This window comes from Pongo abelii, chromosome 16 (genome assembly GCF_028885655.2).
Source record: "Pongo abelii isolate AG06213 chromosome 16, NHGRI_mPonAbe1-v2.0_pri, whole genome shotgun sequence".
Lineage (NCBI taxonomy): Eukaryota > Metazoa > Chordata > Mammalia > Primates > Hominidae > Pongo > Pongo abelii.
The window spans coordinates 26,219,443-26,232,524 of NC_072001.2; the positions used below are offsets into that span (position 1 = coordinate 26,219,443).

Consider the following 13,082-nt stretch of genomic DNA (forward strand, 5'->3'; position numbering starts at 1 on the left):
TACCCTCACTGTGGTTTAAGTAAGTTTTCTCTCCAGGTGCTACTCTGTGGAATTAGGTTGGACCAGAGACAAGCCACCAAGTAAACGTTTTGTTTTGTTTTGCTTCGTTCCCAAGCAATTTCTCGATGGGTTCCATTTATACCACTTTCAGGAAATGAGTCCACCAAAACATGAAATTTTTTTAAAAAAAGAATCCTATATGTCCACAAGATCAGTTCATTTTTTATTTTTTAATGAACATTTAAGATTCATATACAAAAGCTGACAGAGCAGTAAGTCCAGTCATGAAATACATACAAGGAAATAAAATGGAAAATAACTCAATTACAATTTCTCACCACTGAAGCACTACACGCTGGCTGCAGGGAGAGGTGGTCAGTGTTTCAGAGACAGCAATCACATGGGCCAAGTGCTGAGAACGTCATCAAAAGACTGTTTTAACATCTCCTTTCCTTTCTTGGCTATTGTTCAGGTAGTGGGTGGTGTGGGGTGGGGTAAGAAATGTTTCTTTTTCCTCCCAAAAAATTTAAGCAGTTAATTTTTTTCCTCAGGGAAATATTTTATTTGTGTATTTAACGTATGATGTATTTCTGTTATTAATCTGCCTGCATAAATGTTTGCCTATTCTATTTCTTCGTGTAAGATCATGCAGTACTTTCCTAATTTCAGAACAGTAAGAATTATCAAAGGCAATTCATTTTGTACATAAATGTCCAAGTTTCCTCACAATGAAAAACGTGCTCTTTATGATCTCTGTTTCTCGCAATATAGTTGGTCAACTAATAATCATGGAGAGTTTCCTAAAATATTTATTCACTGGGAAAATTTGTATGAAATGACATTTGAAGTATAAAAAACATTGTTAGGTAACACTTGAAGCAGTTAAAAATATACGTATCTTGTTTGTAAACTATCAACGTATGATACTGGGCATCTGAGTGTCAGTCATCATATCCTGTTTTTCTAGAAAGTTGTTTGCTTGATTTATCAATGGGACATCTTGGAAACATCTGAAGTTACATATAGAAACATCAAGGCAATATTATTTGTACATATTATTAAACATGCAAAAATTTCCTGAAAGATAGTGCTCACATATGGAGAGTCCCTGTGAGCAAGACCTCTCCTTGGTACCATTTTGCTGGAAGTATGGCTGTCTTGGAGTTTGGGAGTGTGGCCGGTTATTTTGGAGAGGCGGCTCCTTTTATCACCGGCTCCCTATTCAAATACGTTGCCCAGTAAACTAAGTTGAAAGTGCCGAACAAGACTGGGAATACGATTCGGGACATTTTGTCAATTTTGCTGATACTGTTGTAAGTCTTTTTGCTTTCAGAAGTCTTCTCTTCGGAGGGTTTTACTGAGACTGAGGTTGTATTCGACGTCCCTGCTGGGGTCTGTTCCTTCGGAATGTTTGGGGGGTGAGACATCTTCCCAGTTGTAAAAGCATTTGTTGACTTATTTAGTATGACTTCACGCTTTTTCTGCAAAATATAATAGGAATGTAAGGACACGCCATTTGCAGGCAATGGTCAGCTCACCTTGGAGTTCTAAAGGTATACCTCTCAAAAGAGAGAAACACCTGTTTAGCCTGGGAGAGGGCCCTCCTCCACTGATGTCGCCAGGTAGCCTGCAGACAGGGCACACATGAGAGCTATGATTGCTATTAAAGTCTGGCAATCCCATAACTGGATATATTCCCAGAGGAATACAGATCATTCTATCATAAAGACACATGCATGAGAATGTTCACTGCAACACTATTCACAATAGCAAAGACATGGAATCAACCTAAATGCCCATCAATGACAGATTGGATAAAGAAAGTGTGGTACATATACACCATGGAATGGTGCAGCCATAAAAAAGAATGATAAAAAGAATGAGATCCTGTCTTTTGCAGGAACACGGATGGAGCTGGAGGCCATTATCTTTAGCAAACTAACACAGAAACAGAAAACCAAATACCACATGTTCTTACTTACAAGTGGAAGCTGAATGATGAGAACTCATGAACACAAAGAGAGGAACAGACATTGGGGTGGAAGGTGGAAGGAGGAAGAGGAGCAGAAAAATAACTATTAGTTACTAGGCTTAGTACCTGGGTGACAAAATGATCTGTATAACAAACTCCCGTGACATGAGTTACCTATACAACAAACCTGCACATGTACCTCTGAACCTGAAATAAAAGAAAAAAAATAAAGTCTGGCATTTCTTAAGATCTTGGCATAAACAGAATTAGGACTTGCCCCCTGCAAGGCAGCCATCGCTTCTTTACCTTCAAGTGCGCCAGCAGGAGGGAATACGGTGTGTGGATATAAGGGAAGCCCTAAGATGTGGCCTGCTGGGAAGGAGGAAAGGATGTGATTAAACATCTTGGTACGGAATGCACTCCTTTGGGAAGGTATCTTCCACCCAGCACAAGGCTTTTGAGAATCGCCCATATTGCTGTGTATATCAGTTGTCCCCTCCTTTTTATGGCTGAGTGATGTACCTTTGCATGAATGTGCCACCGTTTGTTTACTCTCCTATGGATGGACACCTGGACTGTTTCTAATCTTAACTCTTACGGATTAAGCAGCTATGAACATTCTGGTATACATTTTTTGTGAAGATTTTTTCTTGGATATAAAATTCTAAACAGGTAAGTTACATTATGGTGGAAGAAATAAAAATAGTGGATATGTTTGGAGAGGTGGGGTCAAGCACTGCCTGGGAACAGACATGGTGAGCTTTCTGGAGGCTGGTGATGTCCTCTACTGTGGCAGGGATTTGAGTTACACACAATGTACATATTTGTCCACACTCAGCAAAGGTGCCATTAGTACTTGTACATTTCACACCACAAATTTTGCTTCAAAGGAATAAAACAGTAAGCTAGTATTGGACTCTAGTTATAATGACATGCATGCTGACATATGGAGTGGGAAATGCATGGCCATCTGAAATTTATTTTGAAATGTAGCAAAAAAGAAACATAAATTGAGGATGGGCATATTGATGGACAGATAGCGGGAGAGGTGACAGGTGATGAGGACACAGGCATATGTAAATGTTAACAGCAGACAGGTTTTCACTGTAAACCTCTTTAAACATTGGTGTATGTTTAAAAATGTGCACAATAAAATGTTAGACAACCTGTGTTCCACTACTAAAGTAATATAGTCTCATTAATTAAAACTTGAAAAACACAAGAGAGTAAAGAAAATAAGTCAACCATTAAGAATAAAGAAAAGATAAAAAGCAGAAAGGCCAAGCGTGGAACACGACTCAGGGGAAACAGGTGAAACAGGTGAACCAAAACCAGGCCAGGGGCAGGGGCATGAGGACCCCCTGGGGAAACCGTGCGGGAGCTTGAGGGAGGCGGGCTACACCTCGGAAATGCGATAGCAGTTTTGCCATCCCCGCCTTCCCCACCATCACTGAGAGCTCATGCAGATCTGCCAGAAGAAACCCATACATGTGAGTTACTGCTTAGAATGGTTCTATCTCTGGGTAGAACCAAGTGAAGGGCAAGCCCTTCAGAAGATACTGCTCTGTCCTGAGGGTGCGCGTTTTTACTGGGAAGGAATGTGCAGCGGGGGTGGGGGCAGGTGGCAGGGAGCACCCGCCTGGGACTCAGCATAGTCACAGCGCTGGTGGTGGAGATTTACACGCGCCCCGGAATACGCCTTGCCAGAAGGACGTGCTCCCCAGCTGCAGGCAGTGTGGCCAGGTGTCAGATCTTCTGGCAGCCTGAGTTGCAGAGGGCTGTCTGGCCAGAGTCAGGCCCTTCCTGGGGAAATCAGACACATCTGGCGGGCAGCAAGGCAGGAGTCTAAAGCCCTGGCCACATCCCTGACATGGGGCAGCTCCACTGGGCATCTGCTCACACTCCCCAGCGGGTTAGCCTGGGCTTTGCTGGGCCTGCATCATGGTTCGATTTCTTCCTCTCTGAATCTCACTGCCTCCTGTTGCCTTTCCCAAACATTCACTCCTAAAAACTGCCTTACACCCCAAACTCTGACCCAGTATTTGCTTCTGGAGATCCCAACTTGGAACAATGGTGAACACAGTCTATTTTTTTAAAGTCCTCTCTACTTCCGTGGAACAGTTTACTCGAGTAGGCTGATACCAGGCTGTGGTATTCATGCTCGCGGCCAGTGTCTGACCGCGGGGTGTGCAGCCTGCATGCCTGCAGATGCACCATGGCTTCCAGCATGCAGAGCCTTCCTGGCAGCAGGGGTGGAACCCCCAGTGCCACTGCCTTCCCAGGAACGAGTCTTAACATTCCACAAGCCAGCCCGAGGCACGCTGCTTATTCTAGAAGACCCTTGATCTCCTCGGATTAGACAACGCAGGTCACTTTCATCCTCTCTCCTCCCTCCAACCCTCCATTCAGAATTCAGATCTATGGTGATTAGATCAGCCGCCACAGGAGGCAGAGCGGACATGGTGATTGACAGTGATGGCGACACCCAACAAGAACACCCAGCCACAGGTGTGCTCTCTCCATTCACCCGGGGGCTCACGTTCCTCCTAGACTCACAGGCATGAGCCCGACAACCTCAGTGACTGCTGGGGACTTCCGGCTCCTCCCTGACCTCAGACCAGGCTCCAGCCCACTATCCATCATGCACCATCTATGTCCCAGGCAGGTGACAAACAAGCACCTTCCGGCAACACAGTGCAGGGTGTTGGGAAGCCCCGTCTCCCCAGACTCCATTCTCGTTCCTCCCTGCACAGCACCTTCTCTGGACCCCTGGTCTGCAGGAACAAGTTCAAACATGTCGGCCAAGAACCTCTATCCTCTGAGAACAGCCTGCTCCCAGCCCCCCAGTCCCTATCACCCAGTGCAGTCAGATCACTCCTGTCCCTCCTCTCAGCCCTCAAAGCATACCCATGCCCGAGGCCCTTCCTCCGGTTTCCCCTTTCCTCCCTGCGTGAGAGCACCCAGAATGGGTCCTGCCAGGCCTTCCTCCAACCCGGGAGCTAGGCTTGGAAGTGGGGCCTCCAGCACTTGGAAATAGTGAAGGCCCAGTGGGTGAGGTCAGGCCAGAACTCCTGACAGCAGAGTCAAACCCTCACAGCAAGCACAGGGCTGTGGATGGGATGGAAGCAGGTCTCCCAGTGGAACCAGGGCCTCCTGCTCTGCTGTAACTTGCTTGTGGCCCCTGGCTGGGAGGTCGGACTTACACTTCGAGGCCTCTCTAACGCCTTCCAGGATTCCCTTCATGCTGATTTTCCAAAGGACAGATGAAGTTTTACTTTCAGGTCGCCCTGATGGCTCTGACCTCCTGTTCTTTCCATACAGAGATTTGTGTGTTTGTTTTCTGTGTGGTGAAATTAGCAGTTTACCACATGCTGCTTTATTTACTGTCCATGAATGTTATTCTTATCTCCCCAAGGAAACAGTGCAGCTTGGAATAACATTTTTTCTTCAAACGTTCTTAAGATTTGGGCATAAATCATCCTTTAAATACTTGGTGGTTCTTTGCTTTGAACAGAGTAATGCTTTCACAACAATTTATGTTCCTGGTGTAAGGGGGTTAAATTATGCACTCAGTGGGGCTTGGGTGTGCTTTGCTGAGGAACTCCTTCCATTATATTGGTGCCCCCTTCTCGACCTGAGGGCCGCCTGAAGAGGGCACCCTGCATGGTGAAATGAGATAAAACGAGCGGAAGAACAGATTCCACAACTAAAACCAGACAAGTCGTCCCTCAAGATGCAGGAGTTACTTCTGCCAAAATAATAGGCTTGAATATAAATAGGCCCAAGCCATTCACATCCCATTGCCTTTTGCTGGAGTGAAATTGGACCTGTTGTCAGTAAGACTTGGTAAGGACCTTGAATATAAGGGAAGGAGCATTTAGGGGCTGGCGGGTAGGAAGGAGCAGCACCTTGTCTCATGTTTGGATAGAATCAGGCACACTTTCTCTGTCAAGGGGACCTGGAAGAAGGGAGGAGAAACAGTCAGTACCTTGATCTTGGCTGCTTCCAAGGCTTTTTTGCCATCCCAGGCCCAGCCTCTCTTGGTAAAGTAATTGACCGTGGCAAACTCTATCAGCGCCGAGAAGACGAAGGCATAGCACACGGCTATGAACCAGTCCATGGCGGTGGCGTAGGCCACTTTGGGCAGAGAGTTCCTGGCGCTGATGCTGAGGGTCGTCATGGTGAGCACCGTGGTGACCCCTGCGGGGGTCAGGCAGGGCAGAGTGAAAAATGGAAACAGGGGTCAGTGCTGGCACCCAGGACCCCAGTACAACACGCCCAAAATGATAGACACAAAGGGGACTAGTGATTTTTATTTTTATTTTTATTTTTTTGAGACAGAGTCTTGCTCTGTCGCCCAGGCTGGAGTGCAGTGGCATGATCTCGGCTCACTGCAAGTTCTGCCTCCCTGGTTCAAGTGATTCTTGTGCCTCAGCTGCCTGAGTAGCTGGGATTACAGGCAGGTATCACCAAACCTGGCTGATTTTTGTATTTTTAATAGAGACGAGGTTTTGCCATGTTGGCCAGGCTGGTCTCGAATTCCTAGCCTCATGCGATCCACCCACCTCGGCCTCCCAAGGGACTGGTGATTTTAATCCCAGCCTGAGCCTTCCTCTACTGTTTTGCTAACATCTAGCACATTCACAGCACTTAGATAGATGATTGCTGATGTTCTGTGTCTTGATTGTCCCTTCCCTTTAGAATGTGAACTGAGAAGGGCAGGGATTCAGGTCTGATTTTGGCTCCCACTGCCATGAACAAAGCCAGGCAAACAGCCAGTGCTCGACAAAGACATGTAGAGCGAGTGATGCGTTTCTGCAGCACTAAGGCAAGATCCAAGGCAGAATGACAGTCACATTCACACCGCAGCCAGTAGGTGCCTCCCAGTGATTTACTATGCAACTAGAAGTAGAGGGCTCCCTGCAAACAGGTGAGATAGACTTTCACCCGACTACAGACTTGTAAGAGCCAGAGAGCAACAGACGCACCATATCTAAATCTGGGTCTGGGCATGTCACTCCCTCAAAGAGGGAACAGTATCCCTTGGAGCCTGCTGTGCCTGGTGCCTGTGGCCACTAGGAAAACTCTGCAGTGACCACACAGCCAGGCTGGATCCCTGGAAGGGGACATTCCTTAGGACTGGCAGATTATGCACCAGCTACTGGGTCCACTGAGTGTCAGACTCTCATCTAAGCTGCATTCTGGATGGGTGTCAGTATCCCTGTTTGGCAGGTGGGGGAGCCTGAAGGTTTAAAAGTATTTAGCAAGGTGCCCAAGCTCGCCAGCAAGGAGATGAGACTACCCACACTGGGAGCCAGGCCTGCTGGACTCTTGCAGTTCACATAGCTTCCACCTGCTAGCCCTGCCTTCTGCATAAGCGTGCACCTGTGTGGGCGATGGGGGTGTAACACACCTGCTATTGGTCAAAATGTGGGCCTGCAAAATTCATATGTTGAAGTCCTAACCTCCAGTACTCTAGATTACGGCCTTATTTGGAAATACAGTATTTAAAGAAGTAATTAAGTTAAAATGAGGTCACTGGGGTGGGCCCTCATCTGCTATGACTGATGCCCTTATAAAATGGGGAACCTTGGAGACAGACATGCACACGGGGAGCATGCCGTGTGAGGGCTAGAGTGATGCTGCCATGAGCTAAAGAGCTACCAGAGGCCAGGAGACAGGCCGGGAACAGATCCTTCCTTTGCAGGTCACAGGAGGAGCCAGTCCTGCCAACTGATCCCAGCCTTCCAGCCTCCAGAAGTGTGAGATGATACATTTCTGCTGTTTAAGTCCCCAGTGTGTGGGACTTGGTTACGGCAGTCCCAGGAGACCAGCACAGCACCAAGGACACGTAGTATGGCTGGAGTTTCATTCAATGCCATCCTTCACAGCTCTACAAGTACTCCGTGAACATCATTCCCTGCATGAAATCAACACTTCCAAAGGAATCAATAGAGATCTTTGATTTTTTTTTTTTTTAGAAATCCAGTTAATCACTGTGTTGCGGGGGAAGTGTTCTATGCATGATCTTAAGCAAGCCTCTTGAGTCTTCTTCTTGGGCCTTTAATATCTTAACATGCATTGGGAATCTCCCTCCACTCCCCGCCAAAAAACCCTACAATAACAGACGATACCCTCCCAGCTTTTTTTCTGCCTACCAGCTAAATTTCCCCTAAAGAGTTCATCAGGCACATTAACTTGGGGAGCACTGCCTGGTCACCAGCCAACCTCCACACCTTCCTGAAATAATCCTGACGCTCGCTCAGGCTTGGTAAGTGAAGCTGGACTCTTGGCTGGAGGCAGAGTGATGATCAGACGGGAGCACCCCTGTGCCACTCACTCCTGAACTCCCTGAGTTCTTGGTCAGCCTACACCCTGGGGGAGCATTAAGATAAAATGCACGCTAACATTTTCCTGCTTTGGAAAGGAAACTGCAATAGCAAATGCTGATGTGTGAATCGTACTTTACAATTTACAAAGATGTGAGCATCCAGGATCACAACTGACTGGCAAAACTGCCTTTAGTGTTTTCCTGAATCTGAGGAAGCTGAGCTTCGAGGTAATTAAGACTCAGACGCTCAACTGTGCCTGCTGGGCCGAGGTACCTCCTGAGTTAGAGCTCTCCCAATTTAGTTTATGTCTTAGGGATGTAAAATGATGCTGCTCTAGATTCTTATCAGGTATATATATTTAATTTATTACTATTGTATCTCATTGATTGTTATTTGGTGGTTAATTTTAAAGTGTCATGCACGTTTCAAAGAAAACTGCCCGATAACTTACAAAGTCATACTTGGTGAGAACCAAAAATACTACAGACTGAGTATCCCTATTTTAAAAATCTGAAACCTGAAATGCTACAAAATCCAAAACTTTTTGGGCACCGACGTAATGCTCAAAGAAAATGCTCTGTGGAGCTCATTTCGGATTTTCAGATTAGGGATGCTCAACTGGTATCATGCAATTCTTCCAAAATTTAAAAAAATCTGATATCCGAAACACTTCTGGTCCCAAGCATTTGGGATAAGGAAGGCTCAACCTGCATAGCAAAATCTAACATAAAACAGATAAATGCTGGCAATGTCAAACCACACAAAAAGGCTTTTCAACAAGGAAATAGCTATCAAATAGACCATGTGATATTCCTTAAACCCTTCTTTGGAGAGAAATCCTAAACGCTAATCCTTAACATTAAATTATTAATTAATTGGTCAATTTGTTTTCCAGGTCACACAACAAAAATGCAGCACTAGAAGTTTCGTGGAGGTTGTTGCTGTTGCTTCGGGGTGGTTAGGGTCAGTCGCAAAACACCAGTGTCCAGGCCTGGCTTGGGGACACTCACCAAAAACTGTCCTGGCTGGGACTGATTCCCGGTTCAGCCAAAAGGACACCTGTGATAAGATCACGGTCATTATGCAGGGAAGGTAGGTCTGGATGACAAAGTAGCCAATCTTCCTTTTCAGGTGGAAGTGAGCTGTCATGATTGTGTATTCGCCTGCAAATAAGCAAATGACTGCACATCAGTCCCCTAGAGTCTCTGCTTGCTGCATCCAAGGAGTTCACCAGGAGCCTCCCTTCCACTCCCCTGTCGGGTTGGACAAGCATTCATTTGTATGATCTGGGTTAAGGAGAGGACACAGGAGGATGCATGAATTTCTTATCGGTCATTTTATAAGTAAGTCTTATGACCCCTGGTCTCTGAAGAGCCTTTGATGACGGATGCTCTTCCTGGGGAAAATCAGATTTGTGTGTTTTACTAATCTCCGGTCACAATCTGTGCCTCTCTCCCCCCACTCCCTCGCCTGCTTCCGCAATTAGGATTTCAGGATTTAGCCTCCCCAGATGTAACTCAGGATTTCACAGAGCCCTGCAGAGGGTGGACAGAGTCCTTCCTGTTTCCAGCCTAGAGGCTCCGGGAGGTGAGACGACCACTCCCACCAGCAGCAGGCCCTGTGCTGGCTGTGTCGCAGGTGCAGGGTGAGATGCAGCAGCTCAGGAGGCCCTGGGTCCTGGCAGCTCATCCCTTCTGCCACCTACCAGAGAGGTGTCGCCTGTTCTCTGAAATCAGGGGCATTTCGTTGGTGATGCCCCAGTGCCTTCTCTGGATTTGCCTGACTGTGTCGGAGGCACGAGGAGACCTCCCATTCATTGCTGAGAACGATGCCGTCCTCATGGTAAACTGGTAAGGAGCTGAGGTTGGGGGCTGTGGTCAGGGAGTGTGAGGCCTGCTGGGCCCATCTTCTTGCTACCTGGATTTGCCTCACCTTGGGGAGATGGGAAGTGTTCTTTGAGGGGTGGAGGAAGAGCAATTCAAAAAACTTTGGCTGAATTGCGAGCAGTGGATGGTGTGGCCGGAGAGCTGGGATGCACTGTGAACGTGGGGAGAATAGGCTTTGGGGGCTCCATCAGCACAGGCCCCGGTCTGTCAGAGTAGTGGTCTGCTGCTGCAGGGACTGTGTGTTGGGACATTAGAGTCTGACAGCACAGTTGCAGTGCTTACTGTTGGGATGGAAGCCCACAGCTCAGCAAGGCCCACTGTGGATGCTTCACTGAGTGCCAACTCAAAACATGGCATATGTCGGAGACGAAGGAACCATAGCAATCACATGTGGCAAAAATCTGCCCTCTAACACAAGAGGAGCCAACAATCTCAGCAGTGCCTTGACAGGCCCGCAGTGCAAAGATGCACTTTCCCCATAGTCCGCAGCAGGTGAGGGAGCAGAGCCGAGAAATGGGCAAAGAAGAGGCAGAGGGTATGTTGGTAGCAAGGACTGGATCTCTACTGGTGATCCAAGTCTTTGTCTCCTTAGCACTTGAAGAAGTGAAATGGCATTCTGTTTTATAGTAGGGCTTGAAATTACTGTCCTACTTCTAATTCTTTTGGTGGTAGTTCTTTTCATTTTGTTTTATTTTTCAGTTGAGGGGAGGAAAATTCGGTAGTGTTTGTTTTAAAAGATTGTAGAATGCAAATAGGAGTAGAAATCCCAGTTATTAATATTTAAAGAACTACATGAAACAGCTCCAAACTGGAGCATCCTCCCTCAGCATCGCAATTGCTTACACCAAACTCCTGCTGCACTACTTTCCACTGGTTTGCATAAAACCGGCCGGTTCCCTCTGCCTTTCCCTTTAGCATGGTAACCAAATGGTGAAGCCATCCTCCCAGACTCTCATATCCCCCAGGGATGCCCAGCGCGCAGGCCCGTGTGTCAACAGGGTGCTGACTGCGTGTGTGTGCACGCAGAACAGGCTATGCACTAAATGGCCTGTGTGCTCAGCCAGCTGCAAGGGTAGGGGTGCTGACAATCAGCTATGCTGACAGAGCGCTCCCCTGAAAATATCCTCTGGGGCTTAGAGCTCATTCTGCCTTCAGGGCTCCTTCCCTCCCTTTAGGCTTTTCTCCAAGGCTGCAGAGGCTCTTTGGAGCTCAAAACCCCCTCCTTTGCTCACAGCACCCCTGGTGACCTCCTGTCCTGGAGACATCTGGCCACATAACTTGCAGGCTCTGCAGATGGAATGCATTCTGTTTCTTTGGTCTCCCCACCAACTTTGTGTCAAGGGAAGCCAGGCTGGGATGGGGCTATATTGGCCCTGCAGGGTTCAGGCCAGCCCAGGGCACTTGGCATTGAGAGCATCTGCTTCCTTCTTGTACATTTCAGCTCTTCTCTGTAGGCTGCCTGGTTGTGCTTTCCCAACTTCAACTCCAGGGAAATCTCTGCACCGTTTAAAGCAGGAGGTGGAGGAGCAAGTAACTGAGGGTATTTGTAGGAAGCTGTCTACCTTTCCTGCTTAGGGGGGTGTTATATAAGCAGGTCCACTGCAACCGCCGGCCACAGCTGGTGCCTCTGTGTGCAGCTGCAGGGAGGGGCGGGCTGGGAGGACTCTCATACAGCTGTGGCCCATGGAGAGCACAGCTGGCCAGGACAGGGTGTGCTTGGCTGCTGTGCGGCCTCCCGCGTGGCCCCTGCAGAGGGGTGCTGGGAGCAGCGAGCTCTCCGAGGGTGTGGTGTCCTGAGTGCGCCTGGGAGCACAGCGCATGCCGAGCCCTCACCTGTGCTGGTGCTGATGTTCTCAGTGCCCACCGTCTGCCCCATCAGGTGGTACTGGTTCAGTCTGGAGCCATCTTCCGCCACCACCACCGACTTGGTGGAGCCGTTGGTCCAGACGTAGACGACTTCAGAATTAGGGTAGGCATCTGTATGAGGAGGGGGCAGAAAGTGACATAAACATGAAATCATTCCCAGCCTGGAAAACACAGAAGCTTTTACTAAAGTAGCAAGAGAGAGGATGAGAACGTTTGAAAAGTCAAGGTTCCATGACCTAAAGAATGCATAGGGTGGCTGGACCAGGGCAGACGCCACTGCAGTTCAGCTTCTTCCCATGTCTAAAGGCCTGGGTGCCAGGCTGCTGTCTGGCACTTCTTGGTACGTGTTTGTTTCTCTGCAGAGTGCACAATGGTGCAACAGTCGAGAACATGGGCTCTGAGACCAGAGTGCCTGAGTCCCTCCAGCTCTGTGACTTTGTCAGGTCACTTATTCTCTGTGCCTCAGTCCCTTCATCATAGAATGGGATAAAAACAGCAACCATGTCTGAGGGCTCTGGCTATGACTGCATGACCTACATCGAGATTTATAAGCACAGAGCACGTGAAGCAGCGCCCGGCCGCATTCCCTACTCCAACCCTTCCACTATGCAACAGGCACCTGCTATCCACGCCATCCTGGGTGTGAAGGTGGTGTGGCAAGCGGGACCTGCACCCCTGGTGTCACACCTGTGAATATGGTACCTTACTTGGCAAAAGACACTGTTGCACATGGAATTCAGGTTCTGGAACTTAATATCAGAAGATTATATATGATTTTCCCAGGGGGCACAATCTAATCACTTGCCTCCTTAAAAACAGAGAACTTCCCTAATCAGAGAGATTAGAAGCATGACAAAAGGGCTCCACTCACCACTGCTGGCTTGAGGATGGGGTAAGGGGGGCCATAAGCCGAGGAGAGTGGGCAACCTCTAAAAGATGTGACTAGGCTGGAATATATGAATCTGGAAGCTTGCAAAGGAGCCCAAAGCTTAGGGCAGTTCTGGGAGTCAGGGACTGTATTAGTCT

The 13,082-nt window shown here is 47.9% G+C and overlaps 1 protein-coding gene across 3 annotated transcripts in view; it reads right to left on the reverse strand.

Moving 5' to 3' along the window:
- Positions 1-210: 210 nt before the first annotated feature.
- Positions 211-13,082, reverse strand: part of GABRA5 (gamma-aminobutyric acid type A receptor subunit alpha5) — an 83,293-nt gene continuing 70,421 nt past the window's right edge. For all 3 annotated transcript variants that reach the window (XM_024232923.3, XM_024232922.3, XM_054531352.2), the window contains 4 exons: positions 12,024-12,167; positions 9,315-9,467; positions 5,961-6,172; positions 211-1,481 (listed from right to left, as the gene is read on the reverse strand). In XM_024232923.3, coding sequence (XP_024088691.1) covers positions 1,182-1,481; positions 5,961-6,172; positions 9,315-9,467; positions 12,024-12,167 — 809 coding nt within the window. In that variant the 3' untranslated portion in view covers positions 211-1,181. The remainder of the gene's footprint in view (positions 1,482-5,960; positions 6,173-9,314; positions 9,468-12,023; positions 12,168-13,082) is intronic.